General features: G+C 36.0%; 3 protein-coding genes and 1 pseudogene across 3 annotated transcripts; all 4 read left to right on the top strand.

Moving 5' to 3' along the window:
- The first annotated feature begins 9,604 nt into the window (after positions 1–9,604).
- On the top strand, positions 9,605–10,561 carry LOC107773487 (chlorophyll a-b binding protein 16, chloroplastic-like). Its single transcript, XM_016592898.2, has one exon. It carries the CDS (start codon positions 9,671–9,673, stop codon positions 10,469–10,471), a length of 801 nt encoding a protein of 266 aa, XP_016448384.1. The 5' UTR covers positions 9,605–9,670; the 3' UTR covers positions 10,472–10,561.
- A 2,522-nt stretch (positions 10,562–13,083) lies between these two features.
- On the top strand, positions 13,084–14,064 carry LOC107789272 (chlorophyll a-b binding protein 40, chloroplastic-like). The gene has a single exon (XM_075230338.1). The coding sequence runs from the start codon at positions 13,161–13,163 to the stop codon at positions 13,962–13,964; it is 804 nt and encodes a 267-aa protein (XP_075086439.1). The 5' UTR covers positions 13,084–13,160; the 3' UTR covers positions 13,965–14,064.
- Positions 14,065–15,872: 1,808 nt separating this feature from the next.
- LOC107772627 (chlorophyll a-b binding protein of LHCII type 1-like) lies at positions 15,873–16,757 on the top strand (annotated as a pseudogene).
- A 6,045-nt stretch (positions 16,758–22,802) lies between these two features.
- On the top strand, positions 22,803–23,871 carry LOC142169108 (chlorophyll a-b binding protein 50, chloroplastic-like). The gene has a single exon (XM_075230337.1). The coding sequence runs from the start codon at positions 22,890–22,892 to the stop codon at positions 23,691–23,693; it is 804 nt and encodes a 267-aa protein (XP_075086438.1). The 5' UTR covers positions 22,803–22,889; the 3' UTR covers positions 23,694–23,871.
- The last annotated feature ends 711 nt before the right edge of the window (positions 23,872–24,582 follow it).

Below are 24,582 nucleotides of genomic sequence, written 5' to 3'. Positions count from 1 at the left end.
TGAGATTCAAGCACCTTAATTTCATCCCAAACCTGTTGAGCATAAGCCTCACGAACAAGATCCCCTGATATTACCTCCCATGTGAATCTTTGCATGTGCTCCACTGTGGGCACTACTTGTTTTCGACCTAACTGGCATAGGGATCTCATAGGCACATACGGTTGAAAACCCCGAAGACCCATCAAAATCAAAAATGAATGGCGGTAAGACCTGTATATGACTTCTTTTGGTGAGAACCAGTGGTAGTTCCATGTGATTTCAGTAGCGGTCAACTTTTGAAGATGCTCTCTCCATGCTTCGACTCCCTTGGGGAAGCTACTGTCTTCAGTCAAATCTTCAAACTCATCTCCAAGCTCATTGTGGCTCCAATAAACACTAAAATTTACCCGTGTTGGATGACTGAGAAGGTGCTCTAAAAACCATATTTGGAGTATGATGTTACAGCCTTCAAAGAAATCTTTTCCTTCCCGACACTTGGTCAGGGCACGGTAAATATCAGACAATACCATAGGAATGATAGTGACGTCCTTTCGATGCAATAAAGTGGTGACTATGCCAGATAATCGAATATCAATATTTTTGTCATGCCTCTGAAAAACCATTGTCCCTAGAAATGCCACTAGGAATGCTTTCCGCCCATGGCTTTGCCAAGCTTTGTATCCAATTTTATTGTCAAGCTCCTTTCCATGCTTTGAAAATCCACCTGGACACCCATACCTGTCGTACAAGAAATCCAATTGGACGTGCCCTCGTTCCACACTTGCTATTTTATTTTGGCTGATTGTCATCTGCTCAAGGAACTCACTGCCAGTGACATCCCTTGAGGCCAAAGGTCTCTTCTTCCGAAGTTCATCTCCTAACCTTGTGTATCCAGCTAACTCCTCCAAAGTGGGAGTTATTTCAAAACCATTAAAACGGAATACGTTATAATTAGGATCCCAGAAATGCACCAATGCCTCAATTAAGTCCCTCCTTGGGTTGATCGCCATAATGTTCATAAAGTGACCCAGATGGTCCTTTGTCTTTTCCTGCCCACAAATGCCCATATTTTCCCACCATTGTCTCAACAACCGGGGTATTTTATGCACAAGCCAAATCTGTGAGGGCTCGTCATCTTTCGGTCTTTTGTCAGATCTTCTTTTCATTGTATCCATATCGCTCCTAAGTAGTAGAACATGAGGTTAGGACCCATGCAAGCTTAGATAATACAAAAATCTCTGATACCTTGGGGTTTGACTCATGAAAGTTAGAAATGGCAATGTGGGACTCAAGTAACCGACCCTAACCGTGTTTTGAAGTGAGGGTTTACTGAAATTGAGCGGACACTCTCGTTGGGAGATGATACAATTTCGAAAGATCATTCAATTATGACCATAATGGTAAGACTTGACCGATTTGGACGGGGCACCGAACCATAAAAGGGTTGCTTATGTATTTTACATAGGGTCAAGAATCGAGTGCGCGTAGTTCGTACAAGAGACAAAACTGGACTACAAAGCCTTCTTACAAAAATGAACCTTTCGCACTTCCAAAGAAGCTTTTGGGGCAGTCACAGCAAAATAGCCGAACATAGGGACAAAATGATAAAAAGTCGATAAAATAAATAAAATGGTTATTTTTACGAAAACCGTCCTTCGATACTCCCGAGAGAGGCTTAAAGGTTGTCTCGGCAAATACTACGACCACAGGGACAAAACAATAAAAGGTAGACAAAAATAAAGAAAATGGCTATTTTTTCAAAAATGGCCCTTCGGTACTTCCGTTGAAGGTTTTAAGGGTGTCTCGGCAAAACGTATAGACACGAGGGCCAAACAGTAAAAGGTGACCAAAAATAGCAAATTTGTTTTTTGAAAATTTTATGCACATGCGTAATTTTTATGCCCTTTTTTTTTTGAAAAATGTGGGCTGAACCCGATAGAGGTTGCCTACGTATCTCACATCCGGTGAGAATCAAACCTGCGTAGTTCGGTGATAAAATTTCTAATGAAACTAACTATATTTTCTCTCTTTATGAAAAATTAATCATGGACACCAAACGCACCAAATCACTTCGGGCTGTTTTTTTTAATTTTAAAAAGAACGAACATTTGTATAGAAATCGGGAGCATGTTTTTATTTTTTTTATTATTCTCTGCTTATTCAACTAATCCACCCTAAAGCCGGTCGACATGCAAGCCTTCCAAATAAAGTAACATGTAGCATATAAGTGAACGTTATGGTCTCAAAGAGGATACCTGTCTTATACGGACCCAACCCCTGTGCCGAGTTTCGCTAAGTCAAATGCACGTGACGCAAATAAAGTGAACCTACTAGGGATATCCGGCATGAGGTATGTTCTTCTAGGTTTAAATCCTGATGGAGAAGGTGTCTAGACTGGCTTACTCGAGCGGACAACCCGAGCCGAGGAGCGACAAGCGTCACCAGTAGTAGAACAACACTGGCTAGCTAACGACTCTCTCGCCTAACCATGTGTGATTAAATCTTCACCAGAAGCTGGTAGGCTAATTGGCTTTATCTCAAGACAGAAATTTTGTGATGCTGGTAGGCAAACACAACATAACTAACTATAAGAAGACTCAGAGGGGTGCGAGAGAGGATACAATTTATATGTACAGTTCAACAATATCAAAACAGTATAAAGTGGACAAGTAACAGATTAGGCCCAAATAAATCACAATATATACAAAAATTAATGAAGCCAAATAAAGTCAATATACAAGCTCGAATTCTTAATGGTCCCCAGCAGAGTCGCCAGAGCTGTCACACCCCTTTTTCTACCCGCGAAATAATATTGTGTGGATTAAAGGGTTTTTTCAATTAAAGTGACAAAATTGAGTAGGGATTATTTTATTTACAGAGTCGCCACTTGGAATTGATTTTGTTGGTGTTCCAAGTCACCTTTTATTTGAATCCCTAATCAAAGGAAGATTTGACTCTATTATTATTGGTCTACGAAAACAAAGTCTGGGTAAGGAATTCTGTTAACCGAGGAGAAGGTGTAAGGCATTCTCCGAATCTCGTGGTTCTAGCACGGTCACTTTTATTGACTAAAATTTGGCTTGAATTATTTTTGGATAAAGTGTGTATTATTTGCCTTAAGTTACTATTGTCTATTGCTGCTTAATAATTAATAATTTTGGCCTAGGAGCGTGCAAGCACACAAAATCCTTATTTGATTATATGTATTAAAACAAAGAACGTGTCGGTACACATGGTTTAAATATAATTAATATTGAAAAGTCAAGGAGCGGGAATGCACACATGACTACTTTATTAAAAATAAAATCGACCAAGGACCGTATATGAACACATGGTCTACATCTCAAACGTGCCTAAAATTGCCTATCGCTTAAATTAATTAAAAAGTGCTTCTTTTTTATTTATTACTTGTTCGACTGGAAAAAAAAAATTATTATTAAAAATAATTTTCACTAATGCAAGACATTAAACCCGGGTAAGCTTATGTTAAACTTTCATGGTATTGAGCCACTTATTTTATTTAACAAAAGATAATTTATTGGTTTTAAATAAAATACCTATCTTGCTTTCTATTGTCATTGGGCCTACAAATTTTAGCTTATTTGGCCCGTGTTGCCTAAGAGCCTCGATGACCAAGACAACACAAAATAATAAGTATTCTTCTAAGCCCAAATTGCTTCTTACATTGATGTCCAAACTAAATTTTTTTTTTCATAAAAGAAACTTACATGCTAATTATTATCTTTTATCTTCTTAACCAACTATTTCTTAAGGACTAACATAATATTTCTAATCATCTATACCAATCATGGCACTAATCAAACTACACTCATTAACAACATAAAAATCACGACTAAATATCAAAACTACAAAAAAAACGGTAATACTTCAATGCTAAAGAGAAGAACTATATTAAGTATAACATTATGTTGGCTATAATTCAAAGCATCAAAGCATTTGAAGCTAGAAGTCTTTCTTAGATAATTATACATGAACCATGAAAGTAACTCACGGAAAAGAGCCCAAACTAAACAACACATGATTAAAAGTGGGGTCTTTATCTTTTCCTTAAACTAAGTAATCTTAACAGAATGCAATTTCAATCACATATATAAAGAAGAAAACGATAATTTAACTAATTTTTAACAGATTTACATAATGATAACACTAATATAACTCTCATCTTGAAACAAAATCAGATCTAATATGTTTCATCAACCAAACCGGGATCAAATCATTCTTATTATCATCAAGAATCTGCAATATAAGAATTTGAAAGTTACCTGGTTTGTGGAATAATAAAATACAGCAGTGCAGCAACAAAAAACTCGGCAGCAAATACAGTAGAAACAGCAGCAACTCAAGTGTTAAGACAACCCAGAAAAACTCAACAAAGATGCTTGAAACTGGTAGCTATCAACTTCACAAATTGCCTAAGGGATCTTTCTATTTTTTTCGAGATTTTTGCACTCAAATAATCCTCACAAAACTCTGAAATTTCAGCTTGTTATATGTATTAAGCTGCTGATTTTTCTCAAAGATATATGTCTTTAAGCAACTCTCCAAGATGTGTCTCAGTATAAGATAGAGTGTGTAATAGAGTATCCCCCTTTTCAGTGAGTAGGCCTCTGCATTCTAAGTGTAAGAGAGTCCCTTTTATAGGAGAAAAGCAGCCCTTTCAATAGGCAAATAAAGTTAGATTTTTTGGACAGATTTTGGTTCACCAAAAATTTGTCCAAAAGACTGACTTTGTGTGCTAAACATTGTTCAAGATCTGTCCCAAAGGTGAAAGGACAACCTGAAAATCTGCTGTGTCAGAAGCAAGGAGAAAAAATGTCCTTTCAGCCACCCTACTAGTAAAAGTAAGCTACTATTACCCTATTTTATAATAAAATAAACTAAACTTCAGATTTTAACCATCAACAACAAATTACTTGCTCAACACAAATCAAACGTGGACAACTATGAACTGACAAAGCATAGACAAGACTAAAAACGTAATTGAACTAAGTATTAAAACCAACTTGATGGGAATGAATTCGATTTGTGCAAACTAATTACTAAACAAACAACTAAATTCATAAACTAATGCTCAAAACAGAACGAGTGTCATTAACAATCGGACAACGACTAACAACAACTAAATAATCGACTAACTAAGTGAACAATTTAACTAATACACTAAAGATCATGTTTAAATCAATAACGAATCTAACAAACTACTAAACTTAATAGAGATAGCTAATTAAATAAACCTAACTTGAAACTCTAATTAACAAGAAATAACCAAAACAGAAAAATAAAAAAATAAAAAAAATTAAAAACTAATCTACGAAATTAAAAAAATCAGAAATTAATTAAAGAGATGACGATTATACCTAACAAGTATGCTTGAAACCGTTCGAGCCACGAGAAGACGCCGGAGATGCTAAAAGGCGACTACCCGACTTCGAAACGCATGTTTCTTTCGGGTAGATGCTAGAACGAAATGCGTTTCAGCATCTCGCCAAAAGAAACGAGTGTCTTTGAGTCGAAAAATAGCTAAAATGGGGGTTCGGGGCATTTTGGCAGTGGAGCCGTGGCGGCGGCGAGGAGCGGGTTGGCGGCGACGGGGATTTTGGGGGTGAAATGGGTAGGAAAATATAGGTCTCGTGGAGCTCTATCCATTCATGTATGTGTTGTAGGGTGGTGTTAGCCGGAGCTTCAAGAATTTGGACCAAAAAGTGGCGGCTAAAGTTTCTTAGATCTAAAATTCAAGGAGTTTGAGGGTTTTTTGAAGGAATTGGTTTGGAGATATGGGAAGAGGAGGTTGTGGAGATTATATGGTGCTAATTTGGAGGTGTTTGGAGGTGGTCCGCCGCCGGTGGGTGATTTTCGGCGACGGCGGCGAAGAGAAGAGAGAGAAGAGAGAGAGAGAGAGAGAGAGAGAGAGAGAGAGAGAGAGAGAGAGAGAAGAGAGAAAGAGTTAATGGGGGAAATGAGGGAATTTTTTAGATTTTTGAGGCTTTAAATACCTCTTGAGAGATCAAATATGGACCATTAGATCAAGGGGTGATCAATGGATGAGATTTGATCTTGGGTCACTTAATGAAACGACGTAGTTTTGAGGCAAAACTACGTCATTCCGGACCCTTTCAAAGGCAGCCCCTTATCTTGCATTTTTGGCCACTTTCTCTTTCAAATTTGGCCCAATTTCTTTCTTAATCCTACTTATTAAAATAAATTTATACAAACAAATAAATTAATTAAGTAACTTATTCAAATGATCAATTAACTAGATTAATTCACCAATTGAATAGTTAGTTAATTCCTAAAATACACAAATAAAGAAAGAACTATTTTTTTGGTATTTTTATGATAGGAAATATGCAATCAAAGACACAAAAATTGGAAAATATAATTAAAGCAACAAAATACTAATGACTTTAGGAGGTGTTAAAATAATACAAAAATTAGGTATTCACACACTTCAATTGTTAGATGAGCGCTAAAAGAAGTAAGAAGGGACTAAGTGTGGGGTGACTTTTGAGTGGAACTAATGAAAGGAAGATATGTGCACTTGTTTTGTAAAATACTACAACACTAGCGGAAATCATAAAAAAAAAAAAAAAAGAGAAAGAAAAATATAGATGAATAAATTGTTGTCTTGTTCTTGCTAGTAGGTATGAATTTAAGTAGTGCTTAAAGAAACATGAAATATTGTTGGGGGTGATATTATTTGTGAAATTGAAGTGGTGTTGAATAATTTGCGCTTAAGTTATTTGATGATGTATTAAAGTGCTTAGAAGGTTGAGTCACTATTCCTAAAATATATCCTACCCGTCCCTTAGCCCACATTACAACCATGAAAAAGTCCTAATTGATTTTAGATCGAACGAGCTTACATTAGTAGAGATTTACATTAAGGGCAAGCCTATGGTACCAATTGCATGCATGTGACTTCTTTGTGAGAGTGAGCGATTTTCTTTGATATATGTGAGTCATTAAAATATATTTGATCATGAGATTCGAATGTATGGATTGAACTCGCTCTCTTGTTCTTGTTGTGAGGGCACATGGTTTCACGAGGGATAGGTAACGTTATTTGACTTCTCTATGATGTTGGGTGTTCAAGCCATGAGTGTATTGTGACATTGAGTCGGATTTTGAGGTTAGGATTGTTGTGACCATATTGTCTTTGTTCGAAAATTTTTGAAGAATGGCATAAGTAAAGGGAAGTGTATGTGATGCATATTCTAGAGCCTAATTGTAGCAAATAACCATGGTCATAAGTGTAGTATGCTTTGAATGATAAGAGCTTAATTTTGTTTCGTCTAATATAGTGATGGTTTGTTCGAGGACAAACAAAGGTTTAAGTGTGGGGTGGTGATGTTGGGCATATTTCGATATGTGTTGATGTTACTTTACCCATGTTTTAACCGCTTTTTAATGCTATTTGATCCTTAAAATGTCCAACATAATTTAAATATTGGTTTTATAACTAATTGAGTTGTGTGTGATGAATTAGGGTGTTTGGAGTGCAAAATTATGAAGAAAAGGTGCTCTAGGTAGAGGAAGAGGGGTTGGATGCATCGCATCCAATCTAGAGAAAAAAGATTTCGTGCACCCTTAGCAGTGAAGTCGGCCCATAGCATCCGCCATAGCATCCGCACCTGGGCAAAGCTTAGAAGGAGGAACAAAGGGTGGATGCGACGCATCCACCATAGCATGCGAAGCTGAGAAGTGGAGGACGAGGTGGATGCGACGCATCCACCCCAGCATCAATCCCTGTAGCCAAGTCGGATTAGGAATATAGCCTGAAGAGCATCCTCGTACTATATATAGCTGAATTTATGGACATGATTGGATCTTCAGACTATGGTGAGCCCATGTAGAAGACAAAGGTCGAGGTCTGAGCAAAAAACAAATAAAACTCTGATTTAGTCGAAATTGGATGCGAGTTGTCAGGAAATATACACCAAAAATTATTGCAAATGCTCAATGACCATTACCATTGACTCTATGTTAGTTTTCATATATTCGGGTGAAAGTTGTATGATGTAAAGTGTTGGTGACTAAAAATTTTAGTTATCTGAAAATAAAATTTTAATGGTAGTTGTAGTGATTATTCAAATAGAGTGCAAGGTCAAAAAAAAGTATGAGAAGAAGAATAAGAATATGAACGCACATACGCTAGAAGGGGGGTGGAAGGGGGAGGGAGAGAGATTGATAAGGTGATGCATTTTTTAGAGTAGAGGATGCCGCTTTGAGAAGGAGAAGAGAAAAGAAAAATAAGTCTTTTGGATATAGGTTTTACATACGGGTGGGTACATTTTAATTTGGGTGAATTTTATGTTACGCCAATGAGACGAAGACACGTAGACATTAATTAAAGTTTTTTTTTACCTAAACAGGGTTGTTAGTCGTAAGGATAGTCTTGAGCCGAAAAAAAAATGGTGAAGGCAATTTTTGCAAAATAGGTGGACGGAGGGTATCATTGTACCAACTCTAATAGTCCGGGGTAGTTTTGGCCCTTTTTCGTATAAACTACACGATACATTTGCTAATAATTGATTAAGTTCTATCCTTTAGTTACCAATACGATGAAGACCATCAGATCCTTAAGGTAAAACCCGAGGAAAATTTTGGTAGATAGGAAAAAGGTAGTCCGGTGCACAAAGTATCTCGAATTCACGCAGGGTTCGAGAAAAGGTTGCATCTTCTGAGGTTGTGATGTAGATAACATATTCTAATGGAAACATTAGTGGTTGTTTCCACGACTTGAACCTGTGACCTGGATATCACACGCAATCAACTTTACCATTACTCCAAAACTCTTGGAAAATTAAAAGCTTATAAGTGAATCCAAGAAAAATTATTTTCCTCCATTCTATATCTCTAGTATGGTCAGCAGGAAATATCTAGGGCCTACACTTTTTCGACTTTCTTTGCAAGACAATATTGCATGAGCATGAGGTTATTCTTATGATCTGGTCAAGTGGATATTTCAAAAAATCCACTATTACACGTGGCAATTTTGGGTTGGCTCTAAGTGAGGAAATCTTCATTGGGTTGGATTTTTTTTAACATATATATTGTATCTAAAAAGAAAATAGGAAAAATGGGTATTGTATAGCTGCCGTAAAAATAAGAGGTATTGTTACTTTTAGTCCCCGTCAGAAACTATTTACATCTGGATGCCGAAAAAGTGTATAAAATTTGTATAATTTTTGTATACAACATACAAAATATATATATATACAAAAAATATACAAATTTTATACATGTTTTCGGCCATTATTTTTACAGCAGCTATACAGTATCATTTTTCCTAAAAATAATAGCCGAAAATGTATAAAATTTATATATTTTTTGTATATATATACACATTATGTATGTTATATACAAAAATTATACAAATTTTATATACTTTTTCGACTACCAAATATAAATAATTTTTAACGCGGGCTAAAAGCGATAATACCCTAAGAAAATATTATGCATGGTGGTGAACTTTGCCAAATGGACATGAAACAAAGACAAAGAATAGAAAATTGTCTTTCACCAATTATAAAACAGATAATGATATTCTAGGATAAGGACTTTGGTTATATATACAGTAGGTGCAAGCCCATTAAACTCATCAAGCCACAAACCAAATATTCTTTCTGTGTAGTAGCTACATTTTATAGTATTTCATTTTATTTCTACAATGGCAGCTGCTACAATGGCTCTCTCCTCTTCTTTTGCCGGAAAGGCAGTAAAACTCTCACCATCTTCCTCTGAAATCACTGGAAATGGGAAAGTTACTATGAGGAAGACTGCTAGCAAGGCCAAGCCTCTATCTTCTGGCAGCCCATGGTATGGTCCTGACCGTGTCAAGTATTTGGGACCATTCTCTGGTGAGTCTCCAAGCTACTTGACCGGTGAATTCCCTGGTGATTATGGATGGGACACTGCCGGACTTTCAGCAGATCCAGAAACTTTCGCCAAAAATCGTGAGCTAGAGGTTATCCATTGCAGATGGGCCATGCTTGGAGCTCTTGGTTGTGTCTTCCCCGAGCTCTTGGCACGTAACGGTGTCAAGTTTGGAGAAGCCGTATGGTTCAAGGCTGGATCCCAAATTTTCAGCGAGGGTGGACTTGACTACTTGGGTAACCCAAGTTTGGTCCATGCACAAAGCATCTTAGCCATTTGGGCTTGCCAAGTCGTGTTGATGGGAGCCGTTGAGGGTTACCGTGTTGCTGGTGGGCCTCTAGGTGAGGTTATCGACCCACTCTACCCCGGTGGTAGCTTTGACCCATTGGGCCTTGCCGATGACCCAGAAGCTTTTGCTGAGCTCAAGGTAAAGGAGATCAAGAATGGCAGACTTGCCATGTTCTCTATGTTTGGATTCTTCTTTCAAGCTATAGTCACCGGAAAAGGTCCATTGGAAAACCTTGCTGACCACCTTGCCGACCCAGTTAACAACAATGCATGGTCCTATGCCACAAACTTTGTCCCCGGAAAGTGAAATTCTTAGAAACAAAATATCACATTTTTTGATGGCCTTGTAAAGCTATTGTAAATTAGTGAATATCATATATATGTGAATTTTGTTTAATTGTGTAGTTCTCAGTTACATTTTCCGTGCTTTCCTCAAGTTAAATACAAGCTCAAATGGCGCAAGTTTGACATTTCAGAAGGATTAAAACAAATATAATAGTAACAACAAAACGGTTCAATGTTCAACAAAAATTTGCAGGCCTTTCTACCACCATTACAATGATCAGAAGATATGTTTATGCAGATTGACAATAGGAGGAAAATCTGATTCTAACCAAAATCAAAAGCAACAAGAAAAATAATCTTAAATCATTGCAGGCCTTTTTATCCATCTCTGTCAGGGAAAAAACTAACGAAATAAAAGCATTAAAAATTGTGTATAAAAATCCATGCATCCTTTCATAACTTATGAATACCAAAGGGAAGAGTGTAGTAGGATGGAAAGAAGTAGTATGAGTTTAACTTATACATGCTGATTGTGTAAAGATATTTTTATATTAGCATATTAACCAAAAGAAATCTATAATCTAATTAGTAAGTGTTAGGATCGGGTTATAGGGTAGTGCGAAATTTAGCCAAACAACGTTATAATGACAATAACAAAGACAATGCAAGTTGATAATAACGGCAATTAAAGAAGATAAAGAAGACACAAATTTAACGTGGTTCGGTAAAGGTAACCTACGTCCACAAGCGGAGATGAGCAATTTTACTATACCAACAAGAGTACAAAAGAGAGTACAAAATTAGAGTAATTAAATACTCTATTTAATCTCAAATACCCCAAGAGAATAACTTCACAAGATCACTCTAAAGAAAGAGTTCACACAAGTATTTCCCAACACTCACTCTCTTACAAAATACTCTATAATGAAATAAATGAGGAGAAAGAAAGACAAGAGTAAAAAGCTCTTGAATTGGTGTGTTTACAAATGAGGAGAAGCTCCTCTATTTATAGCAAGAAATCCTTGGCCTAATAGTGGATATTATATTATGACAAATGTCATGATCCACAAATTTTATTATAATGGATATTATATCATGAAAATTTGGTCATATTACAGTAAGCCCTTCATAAATAGTGAGATTTATAACCATAGAAGTACGACAAATGTTTTGCTACAACAGCTAAAATTATTCGATAGTATAAAAATTCTTTACATCAACAAAAGATACTAATAGTAGTTATTTCTGGTCATAGATACTAGTTATAACATGAATTTAAAGAAACCAGAACTCTTGTTTTTACATCCCATCCCGTCCCCTAAATGCATCTTGTCCTGTCCTGTCCCGTCCCCTTAGGCAACCATAGATACTAGTTATAACATGAATTTAAAGAAACCAGAACTCTTGTTTTTACATCCCATCCCGTCCCCCTAAATGCATCTTGTCCTGTCCTGTCCTGTCTCGTCCCATTAGGCAACCATAAATACTAGTTATAACATGAATTTAAAGAAATCGGAATTCCTTGGTTTAGAAAAAGAACAAGTTATGTTAAAGGAAATTCAATCAAACCTTCTCTACTGAATGTAATTGTAATGGTAGTCAATCATTGCTCAGCAGTCAGGAGGAGTTGCATATGTAGTAGACATAAAAATTATAATTTTTGAAAAAAAGAAGTGTTTAGAGTTAAGTTGAAAAATGGTATTTGGAATTTGAAATAATGTTTGAACATGCATTTTACTTGAAAAAATATTAAAATTTTGTGAGTGGTGAAAAAAGTTTTACTGAAAATTTTGAATTTGAAAAACTCATTTTCAAAAAAAAATTCGAAAACTTGCAAAATTTCATGGACACACAATTTTTTGAAAAAAAAAATTGTAAAAAAGGAATTGTTTTTTTATAAACAAACGGGACCGCAATTACTGAGTCAAAAATATTGAAATTAAACAAGACCTTTATTTCCAACTACTAGATAACCATATGATCCATGAATAAAGGATTTGATCAGTAAACCTCTTGAAAGTGTCACTACAAGAATAATGCATATGACATGGAGATTTTTTTGAGTATTTTGTAAGAAAAGTTTGTAATTTCTTCCTTTTCTTTTTTCATACTTCTCCTTTTTCTATGAAAAAATATTTAGAAGTGTTAGACTTGTTTTTTTTAATTGTTTAATCATTTGGTATCCCTAACTCGCTAATTAAACTAATTCAAAGTCGCATCGCATAACAGAAGTGTTGGGCTATTGTACTATGCATTTTCTTAAATCAAAATTTTCTTTTGTGATCTCATTGTGAGGAAGAGGTATATACACCACTAATAATACAAGTGGTCATATTTGATATGCCAGCCAAACAGAAGTGTGTAAACTATTGCATGGCCATGATTTTCTAGATGTGGATTTTGCAATAATATCCTATAACAGACGTGGCAACTCTGGATTTGCTGTAAGAGAAGAAATCAACATTGAGCTAGATTTTTTAGGCATAATAATGTATCTAAAGTATCTAATCATGTTGACAAATGGACCAGAATACAAATAAAAAATTGTCATCCACCACTGAGAAAACAGATAATGATATTTTAGGATAAAGACTTTAGTCCTTTGGAGTCATTTAAATACACTTGGTGCAAGACCATAAAACTCAAGCCACAAATCAACTCTTCTTTCTGTGTAGTAGCTGCACTCAAGAGCTTTTCATCTTCCTTCTACAATGGCAGCTTCTACAATGGCTCTCTCCTCCTCTTCATTTACCGGAAAGGCAGTAAAACTCTCACCATCTTCTTCTGAAATCACTGGAAATGGGAAAGTTACCATGAGGAAGACTGCTAGCAAAGCCAAGCCTGTCTCTTCTAGTAGCCCATGGTACGGTCCTGATCGTGTCAAGTACTTGGGCCCATTCTTTGGTGAGGCCCCAAACTATTTGACCGGTGAGTTCCCTGGTGACTACGGTTGGGATACTGCTGGACTTTCAGCCGATCCTGAAACTTTCGCCAAAAACCGTGAGTTAGAGGTGATCCACTGCAGATGGGCTATGCTCGGAGCTCTTGGTTGCGTCTTCCCTGAGCTCTTGGCACGTAACGGTGTCAAGTTCGGTGAAGCAGTATGGTTCAAGGCTGGATCCCAAATTTTCAGCGAGGGTGGACTTGACTACTTGGGCAACCCAAGTTTGGTCCACGCACAAAGCATCTTGGCCATTTGGGCTTGCCAAGTTGTGTTGATGGGAGCTGTTGAGGGTTACCGTGTTGCTGGTGGGCCTCTTGGTGAGGTTGTCGACCCACTCTACCCAGGTGGTAGTTTCGACCCGTTGGGTCTTGCTGATGACCCAGAGGCTTTTGCTGAGCTCAAAGTTAAGGAAATCAAGAATGGTAGACTTGCTATGTTCTCCATGTTTGGGTTCTTTGTTCAAGCTATCATCACCGGAAAGGGTCCATTGGAGAATCTTGCTGACCATCTTGCTGACCCAGTAAACAACAATGCTTGGGCTTACGCCACAAACTTTGTCCCCGTAAAGTGAAGCTCTTAAAATATAGTGCGTTCTATTAGCTGATTGTTTGATGACCTTGTAAAGCTATTGTGAATTACAGGAAATTATATATGAATTTGTTTGGACTCCAGTAATTCTGTTTTTCTCGATCAGTTACATTTACCCTTCTTTTCATAAGTCAAATACAAGCTAAAAGGGAGGAAAAGGGCTCCCAATAGTTGGCACTTCAGAAGTCTTGGAAAACAAAAGTGGTAGCAGCAAAATGTTCCTGACCGTTTATCAGCAGTCAAAAAGCTCTAATTAAATCCATTTCTGAGCAGAAACATTATGTCGTCTCCACAACATATAGTAAACGCTGCAGAACTAATTAATCAAAAGAATTACAATTATACAAAAGCAGTTTTAACTATTAGGCTCATGTCTAAAGATTGCATCTATTAATGCATATAAACCATTACATATCCACAATGCAAAGTTGTAGACAAAGTTGTACTAAGCTCATTTAGGTAGTCAAAGTTGTGCTAAGCTCATTTCTCTTATTAGGTCTTAATTACCTTTTTTTACGTTCATATGGTCACTTCCTCAACTTCACTTACTTTTAAGATATATTCTCATATTTCACGCCTTACCAAGATTTGATGATTCTATACAAGCTAGCTTTCCAAACTAACAATTTATCATTTCATTGGATTGTTGTGCGTCTCGTTGACTGAGATTGGTTCATTCCGTCCTGCCTTGACGGCTTATTAATTCTGCCTTGAACACTGGCTCCTTTTAATAATGGGAAGAATATTTTAATCGAAACAAAATCAAAACAACTAGAAAGAAAAAAAATCAAAGCTGAAATCACAAGTCCATCTGTGACAGCGCAAAAATAATTAATGAAATTAAAGAATAATTAAAAGTTTACAGGCATCAAAGTCATTCATGGGTTCATGGTTCGGTTTGTGTCGGTTTTTCCCTAAAAAGAAACCAAACCAAAGTAATTTTTTCAAATATTGGAACCAAACCAAACCAAACCAAATAAGTGGGGGGTTTTTATCGATTTGGTTTTGTTGGTTTTTCGGTTATTTATCGATTTTTTTCTTAAATATGAGACATACACTACCAAAATTTATATTTCGGCGACTATATTTTCAACGTAACACTATCAAATCAATTGCTCTTTAAGAAATCTATCATTTACCAAGATATATTGATGATAATTGAATCAAATAGTGATGAATAATTTAAGTACTCAAATTAAAAATTAATTATTTTTAACACAAAAATAGCAAAAGAATACTGGCAATCAAACTAGAATGTAAAGGCAAAGAATTAGATTATTATAATAGCAAAGAACTAGACTAAAAATACAAATGACTAATATATGTACCATAAAATTTTATAAAATTTATATGAAAATATACAACTACTTTCATAGTCGGTTTGTTTCGTTTTTTTTCGATTATTTTTTTTATAAAACCAAAACACCCCTAATTCATGGGAGCTTGGTTACTAGGATATTTGGACATACATTATACAACAACAATAAACCTAAAGTAATTTCGCTTGTGAGGTCTAGGGAGTGTAATGTGCACGCAGATATTACCATTTATGCTTATTTTGAGGAAGTAGAGAAGATTTTTCATGGCCAGTGTGTGAACTATTGCATGGCCAGATTTTATAGATGTGAATTTTGCAATAATCCACTATCCGACGTGGCAACTCTGGATTGCTGTAAGAAAGGAAATCAACATTGTGTTGGATTTTTTAGACATATCCTGTCATGTTTACTGGTGTTGAACTTTTATAAATCCACGAGAATGCAAAAGTTAAAAAATTGACATACACCAATGAGAAAACAGATAATGATATTCTAGGATAACGACTTTTGTCCTTGAGACTCATTTATATACAGTTGGTGCTAGACGATATGAAACTTAAGCCACAAACCAACTCTTCTTTCTGTGTCTGCATTCAACAGTTTTTCGTCTTCCTTCTACAATGGCTGCTTCTACAATGGCTCTCTCTTCCCCTTCTTTTGCCGGAAAGGCAGTAAAACTCTCACCATCTTCCTCTGAAATCACTGGAAATGGGAAAGTCATCATGAGGAAGACTGTTACCAAGGCGAAGCCTATCTCTTCTGGTAGCCCATGGTATGATCCTGACCGTGTCAAGTACTTGGGCCCATTCTATGGTGAAGCCCCAAATTACTTGACCGGTGAGTTCCCTGGTGACTATGGGTGAGACACAGCTGAACTTTCAGCAGATCCAGAAACTTTTTCCAAGAACCGTGAGTTGGAGGTGATCCATTGCAGATGGGCGATGCTTGGAGCTCTTGGTTGTGTCTTCCCCGAGCTTTTGGCACGTAACTGTGTCAATTTCGGAGAAGCTGTATGGTTCAAGGCTGGATCCTAAATTTTTAGCGAGGGTGGACTTGACTACTTGGGTAACCCAAGCTTGGTCCATGCACAAAGCATCTTGGCCATTTGGGCTTGGCAAGTTGTGTTGATGGGAGCCGTCGAGGGTTACCGTGTTGCTGGTGGGCCTCTTGGTGATGTTGTTGATCCACTTTACCCTGGTGGTAGTTTTGACCCATTGGGTCTTGCTGATGACCCAGAGGCTTTCGCTGAGCTCAAGGTAAAGGAAATCAAGAATGGTAGACTTGCTATGTTCTCTATGTTTGGATTCTTTGTTCAAGCTATCGTCACCGGAAAGGGTCCATTGGAGAACCTTGCCGACCATCTTGCTGACCCAGTAAACAACAATGCTTGGGCCTACGCCACAAACTTTGCTCCTGGAAAGTGAGAGATTATATATTAATTTTGTTTTTGGTCTCCAGTAACTGTGTCGTTCTCAATTACATTTTCTGTTCTTTTCATAAATCAAGTATACAAGTTAAAGGGGTTAAAAAGTGCTCCCAAGTTGGCACTTCAGAAGTCTTGGAACAAAAGAAACAGTGTTTCAAGGTGCAAACAAGAATCTGCAAACCACAGAAATAGAAAGTTCAAGTCAGAATTTCAAAACAAGAGTCCCATGGGGTGCAAAAAATTTAACTAGGCATTACCTACTGTTATACATCTTCTATTTTCTTGCTTTTTTTAGAACTATGAGAAGTATTTCCGAACAATAATATAAATTTTGAATCAATAATCACCTTATAATTAGTTGTGCAAAAACTAATTTGCTTCTTTGCCTATTCAGATGACTTGAAAGAATGTCATGAAACAAGGTCAACTACGACTTGCTGCTCTTGATCTCACAACAACCACCTTAAAATCTTGGATCTGTCTTTCAATGAATCCCTACTAAAATCTATGCTTAAGTCTTGAACAAGCTCTATCTAAATTTTCACTATCTTAGATGTAGTAACTAATATTCGAATGCACCTCTCAAAGGTGTCGTTAAATTCATGTATAGTATATAAGATATATATATATATATATATATATATATATATATATATATATATATATATATGATGTTTTATACTTCAGTACCACACGAGAGAGGGAGAGGGGGTGATTTGTGTGGTGTCCAATTTTTCGCGTGCACAGATTATAGAATGACCTGGTTCTTCTATGTGTTCCTTATACTACTGTTGCGAAATAATAAATGCATAAATTAAAGAACACAAGGATTTTTTACGTGAAAAACACCCGGCTCAAAAGGTGAAAAACCACGACCTACTTCCCAGTAGGATTTTTTCAAAACTCTTCACTAAATCACTGAGCCAAAAACTGCATTTATAAACACTTTTGTAAACTTAGGATTAACTCTAATCCCGTTGTGGCACACAACCTCCAACTGTTGCGACAATTTCAAGTTAACTCTAAATTGAATACTCTGAGTACCTATTACAATTGCCTCTAGATAAAGCTGAAAGGTACAATATGAAAGCACCTACTACAATTGAACTAGAATAAAAGACAGACACTTGGAACTGGTTCTTCTATCTAGTTCATGTAGCTTCAGGTTTGCACACTTGAATAACACACGAATTGCTTGCAAAATACCTTGCTATTTTGCTCTCAATTCACGTTTAACTTCTGCTTTTGTGCATCCCAATTGAATGAGAACATCCTGCGATTTATAGAGTTAGTAGAGTATAAAATAACTAGAATTCTAATGCTACTCTTCCTTGGTGGAAGAGTTCTAGTTGATCTCAACTTCTAACTCCTCCCTTATCTTGGATAGTATTCTCTTTGATTAAGGAGTCCTTCTCCTTATCAATGCAGCCAAACGCACATGCAAGTATACGCGGTCGTCAAGTAATAAAGTGACTAAAAGTCGGATGTCGAACCCACGAGGACTTGTGATTAACTATTAACTAAATTAGACTATCCTAATTATCTAAACAAGAATTAAACCTAAAAATATTTGATTCTAAACTAATTAAATAAAAAAATATAAATAATGAACTTTGAACAGAGAAAGAGCAGATTTTTATGATATCAATGTAATGAAAACGATCTAGGGTTATGGGCTATCTAACAATCCTATTGTATTCTTCAATTGAATTGACCGACAAATTTATCTAGCTTATTGGTTGACAGGGTTAATATTGTTCATAAGAATCTGTCGAGTTCTTACTCGCCTATTCAAGCTAACCTAACGCCTATATGTCTATGGAGTTAGAATCAACAAGAACGCATTTATAATTCCTGTAAATCAACCAAGTAAGGCAATTAGGTATATGTCTATCCTAACCACGAATCCGTTCCCCGATGCCCGAGTTCAAGAACTTGCTCTACTCAATCCTATATGCAATCTAGAATTCCCACTTTCGAGTTCAATTCTAGATTCGTACATAGTATTCAATTGGAGATCAAGCAATTAAATAATTAAGCGCAAGATTGAATAAATAAACCAATATGATAAATCAAGAAGACAAAATCAATATCAGAATAACAATAGTCATGAAAGAACCACAACCATAGAACGTGAAGTTTAGCTCCACATAGACATGGTAGCCAAACAACAAATCATACAAAGAAACATAAAAATTACTAAGTTTGGTGAGAGAAAGATGGAACTTGATGAATTTCGGCCTCCACGACGGCTTTGTGCTTGTGTTTTTTCTCTCAAAACATCCTCCCTCTTTTAAAATAGGTTTATGTTGGCTTTTATATGAGTTGGGGGCGTCTAGGGATCGAAATAACCGAGTCCTAGTCGAAAAAGGACACTTTCCCGTCTTGAGCGTCCAGGGCAGCGTGGGGCGCTAGCCCTGGCGCTCAAATATTTTAGCTGCTGTAAATTACGCCACAGCCAGCGCCCCACGTTCGTTGTGGCCCTCAAATTTTACTTTTTGCCTTTTTGTCCCGATTTCGCGCCCTTTCGTCCCAAATTGCATCCGAATGATCCCTACACATAGAAATACCAAAATTTAGGATAAATAATCATATTAAACATCTCAAATCATCGAGACATGAGCAAAATGTGAGGCGGTATATATCAAAATATGCATACATTAAGCCGATTATCATGCAACCTTTTCGATCAGGAAATCTGCCCGTGTCTATGCACACAAGGGATGAACCTGGTTCATGCCTGGATTTTCTTTGTCAATTTTCAAAACTAACCTTCACTTGGGCCAACAGTGTATATATATATATATATATATATATATATATATATATATATATAATAAAAAAAATCAAGAACTCGAACAATGACTTGCTGATTAGTGACAATAAAAATGACATTACATGGATGAAAACAGATTCAAATAGCTGTTGCAAATGTCTTAGCCATTATTGTGAGGTAACCTGCTCATCAGCAGTCAAAAATGTATATCCATTTCTATACAGAACAAGGATAGTATCGTCGTTAAAATAGAAAAAGACTGTAGCTAGATTAAAAAAGTGCGCGATAATACTTCAGAGTTTAACTGTTATACACTGGCTACATATATTAGTTTTACGCTATCAGGTCAATTAAAAGTTAATTGCATGTAATCGTTCGTAAAAAGAGTGATGAAATGGCCATGAGCATAATACTTAGCTGCATATACGCCCATTGCATATCGACAAGGACCACAAGGCAGGGTTGTAGTCACTTTTGCAACTTCAATTACTTATCATATATACTCTTATTTCTTAATCAAAAGAAGAAAATATTTCACTCTTATGTTTCTCTACCTCCATTACGATAAAGCATAAGAATTAATCATGGGAGCTAAGCTGTTGGTACATTGCTTGCATTATCTAAATTTCAAGTTATTTTTCTTTTGTCACATGAATAGTATATACACCACTCATACAAGTAATATAATGGTCCTATTATTTCATAGCCAGCCAAACTGAAGGGTGTGAACTATTGCACGGCCATGAGTTGCTCTTATTAAAATAAGCTCTAGGAACTGAATTTGGCAATAATCCACTATCTGATGTGGCAATTTAACATTGGCAGTAAGAGATGAAAATTGCACTGGATTAGATTTTTTTTTTTAGACATAATGTATCTAAAATATCTAGTCATGTTAAATGGTGCTGAACTTTGCCAAATGGACATGAACCAAGTTAAAAAATGTCATCCACCAATGAGAAAACAGAAAATGATGTTCTAGGATAAGGACTTTTGTCATTTAAATACAAGAGTTTAAATGGCCGCAACTAGTAGGGGTGTCAATGGTTCGGTTCGGACGGTTATTTTATAAAATTTGTACCATACTAATTTTTCGGTTATTCTATTATATATAACCAAAATTAGATTTTTCGAAACCATCCCAATCATGTCGGTTTCTGTTCGGTATTGGTACAGTTTGGTTAATTTTCAATAATTTATTTTAAATGTCATGTAAAAGTCACTAGTAGAAGTAGAATGCAATAACATACATACTTTTGTAAGACTTGGCAAAACTCTCTAGACGTTTTTACAGTTTAAAAGGTGATGAATTAAGAAAACATAAAATATGGCTAAAGTATAGATTCATCAACTATTCTACAATAACGTAAAAGAAACTAAGCAAATACGAAAGATATTAATCAAGCTGGAACTCAAGAATAAAGTCTATAGAAGATTAAATATTCAAAAAGATAAATCTAAATCATATGAAAGGAAATATATTCAATACATTATAATTTGCTACTCATAATCGCTACAATACCTTGTGTCTTGCTAATGAATATGTTGAAAATAATTTAGTTTCAATAGGAGTAGCATAATAGGTTTGTGAATTAGGATTTTGAGTTTAATTACTTGTCGGGTCATAACTGTTTCATAATTTCAAGGCCCAAGAAAAAAATTAATGCTTTATTATTTTTAAACTTAATATATAAATATATTTTTCATACTATAAATTTATTCGGTGCGGTTCGGTATTTTTCGGTTTATTTTCATAAAATAAAAAATCTACCCTAATTATCAGTACGATTATAGATTTATATAAAAACCTACGATTTTATTAAAAGAAACCTAAAAATCGATTTGGTAAAGTACAGTTCGGTCGATTTAGTCGGTTTATAAATATCCATCGACACCCCTAGCGACTAGTCCAGATCCCATTGCATAGGTCTCACTTAATAAGGAGGAAGCCGGAAGCGCTCCTTGCTAGGAATTTCTCCTCCCACTAACCAGGCGACTCGACGGATCTCGTGGACTAAGGCGAAATCATAGAAGCCCTTAAATTTATTTTATAAAATATTTACACTAACAACAAAATTTATTTTTTAATTAACAAATTATTCATTTAAGACAAAAAAAGCGAATTTAAAAAAACAAAAAAAGAAAAAGGAAGAAGAGCACAAATAATAAAGTGGTGTACTATCGGATGTTAAGGTCCAAAACTCAAACTGAAAATTTTAATTTGCCTATCATCACAAACAAGAAAATGAAATAAACGTGCATAATGTAATAGTTTAAATTTTGAGCATTGACGGTTCAGATCAATTTAAACGATGATCGTTGTTCATTCTATTAAGTAGCACTTATAGGTGAATAGCTAAAATTAATTGTATGATATGTCAAATTATACTAAAAGAAAATCGGTGCAAGAATGCTTTTGTGTTCATATAGTTTCAGGGAACATTGTAAAGAAATTCATTATGTTGTCGATATATCTAACTTAATTCCTATATAAAAAGGATAAAATTAAATTGAAGAGTGAAGCAAATATCTTAATTAATGAGAGAAGAAAATTATCATAATTTATAAATTTATTGTATAAAATAAATAGTATATAATAATAATAATAATAATAATAATAATAAGAGTTTAAAATAAATTTGGGGCCTTTAAATTTTAGGGGCAACAACTTCACTGCCCAAAGCCTTAGAGTCGCCCTTGCCACTGACTCGACTAATTCATATCCAAAATTACGTTGTACGTAGTCACTTCTGCAACTTCAATTACTTATATGATATTTACTGATTTCTTACCCAGAAGAAGAAAACGTTTCATTCTTGTTTTTATATTCTTTATGTTTTTCTACATCCATTACAAAGAAGTATTCAAGTTTAACCTTCAATTCATGCATCCAAGTTGATCATGGGGACACTTGGACTTGCATTATATTATCTAAATTTCAAGTTTTTTTTTTTGTCTGATGAAGTAGTATATACACCACTCATAAAGTAATGGTATTATGATTTCATAGACAGACAAACAAATGTGTGAACTATTGCATGGCCTTGAGTTGCTCTTATTAAAATATGAATCTTGGTCAACTTGATTTCGAATAATCCACTATAAAACGTGGCAACTCCGGATTGGAATTGCAGCGGATTAGATTTTTTACATAATGTATCTAAAAATATCTAGTCATGGTGCTGAACTTTGCCAAATGGACATGAACCAAGTTAAAAAATGTATTCCACCAATGAGAAAACAGATAATGATATTCTAGGGTAAGGACTTTTGTTCTTCAGATTAATTTAAATACTGCTGGTGCAGGGCATATGAAACTCAAGCCACAAAACAAACATTCTTTCTGTGTAGTAGCTGCATTCAAGAGTTTTTCATCTTCTTTCTATAATGGCAGCTGCTACAATGGCTCTCTCTTCCTCTTCATTTGCCGGAAAGGCGGTAAAACTCTCACCATCTTCCTCTGAAATCACTGGAAATGGGAAAGTTACCATGAGGAAGACTGTTACCAAGGCTAAGCCTGTCTCTTCTGGTAGCCCATGGTACGGTCCTGATCGTGTCAAGTACTTGGGTCCATTCTCTGGTGAGGCCCCAAGTTACTTGACTGGTGAGTTCCCTGGTGACTATGGATGGGACACTGCCGGACTTTCAGCTGATCCAGAAACTTTCGCCAAGAACCGTGAGTTGGAGGTGATCCATTGCAGATGGGCGATGCTTGGAGCTCTTGGTTGCGTCTTCCCTGAGCTCTTGGCCCGTAATGGTGTCAAGTTCGGTGAAGCTGTATGGTTCAAGGCTGGATCTCAAATTTTTAGCGAGGGTGGACTTGACTACTTGGGCAATCCAAGTTTGGTCCATGCACAAAGCATCTTAGCCATCTGGGCTTGTCAAGTTGTGTTAATGGGAGCCGTTGAGGGTTACCGTATTTCCGGTGGACCTCTTGGTGAGGTTGTCGACCCACTCTACCCCGGTGGTAGCTTTGACCCATTGGGCCTTGCTGATGACCCAGAGGCTTTTGCTGAGCTCAAAGTTAAGGAAATCAAGAATGGCAGACTTGCTATGTTCTCCATGTTTGGATTCTTTGTTCAAGCTATCGTCACCGGAAAGGGTCCATTGGAGAACCTTGCCGACCACCTTGTTGACCCAGTAAACAACAATGCTTGGGCCTATGCCACAAACTTTGTCCCTGGAAAGTGAAGCTTTTAGAATAGAATTTACACTATTATCTGCTTGTTTTATGGCCTTGTAAAGCTATTGTGAATACAAGAGATTATATATTAATTTTGTTTTGGAACATAAGAAGCAGTGTTCCAAAGTGCAAACAAGAATCTGCAAAGCAGAGAAATTGAAAGTTGAAGTCAAATTTTCAAAAGAAGAATCCCATGTGGTGCAAACAATTAAACAAAGCATTACCTGCAAACAATTTAGATTTGAATCACCTATATAGTTGTGCAAAACTAATTTGCCTCTTTACCTATTCAGATGACTTGAAAGAATGTCATCAAAACAAGCTCAACTACGACTTGCTGCTCTTGTTTTCACAACAACCAACCTTAAAATCTTGATCCGTCTCTGAATGAGTCCCGACTAAAATCTATGGTTAAGTCATGAACAAGCTCTATCTAACTTTTTACTATCTTACATGTATAGTAACTAATAATCAAATGCACGTCTCAAAGGTAATGATAGGCCGGTGCTCAAAGCATCTCGTGTGCTCGGCTCGGCTCGGCTTCGGCTTCGGATTCAGATTCGGATACGGATTCGGATACGAATTCGAATTTGGTCAGAGATAGATTGATTGATTAATCTTTTTAGATAAAATTTCTTTAATTATTTAATAAAATATTAATTAAATTAGCTGAATATCCAACCCGAACCGGATCCGTGCGCGACCCGATTCACTTTCTTCCCGGATTTTTATTTAAATTTTCCTCCCATTTTTAAGTGATTGTTCTGAAGAGTTGTGGATTTTAAGAAACAGTACTTCCATTGGCTATAAATTCGTTTGATTCCTCAAATTTTTTCTTACGAATTTTCTGAACTTCAACACTTCTTCTTCTGCACAAATCTATTTCAGTGTGATTTA

Source organism: Nicotiana tabacum, chromosome 14 (assembly GCF_000715075.1).
Source record: "Nicotiana tabacum cultivar K326 chromosome 14, ASM71507v2, whole genome shotgun sequence".
NCBI classification, from domain to species: Eukaryota; Viridiplantae; Streptophyta; class Magnoliopsida; order Solanales; family Solanaceae; genus Nicotiana; species Nicotiana tabacum.
This window is presented reverse-complemented; position numbering and strand designations above follow the sequence as displayed.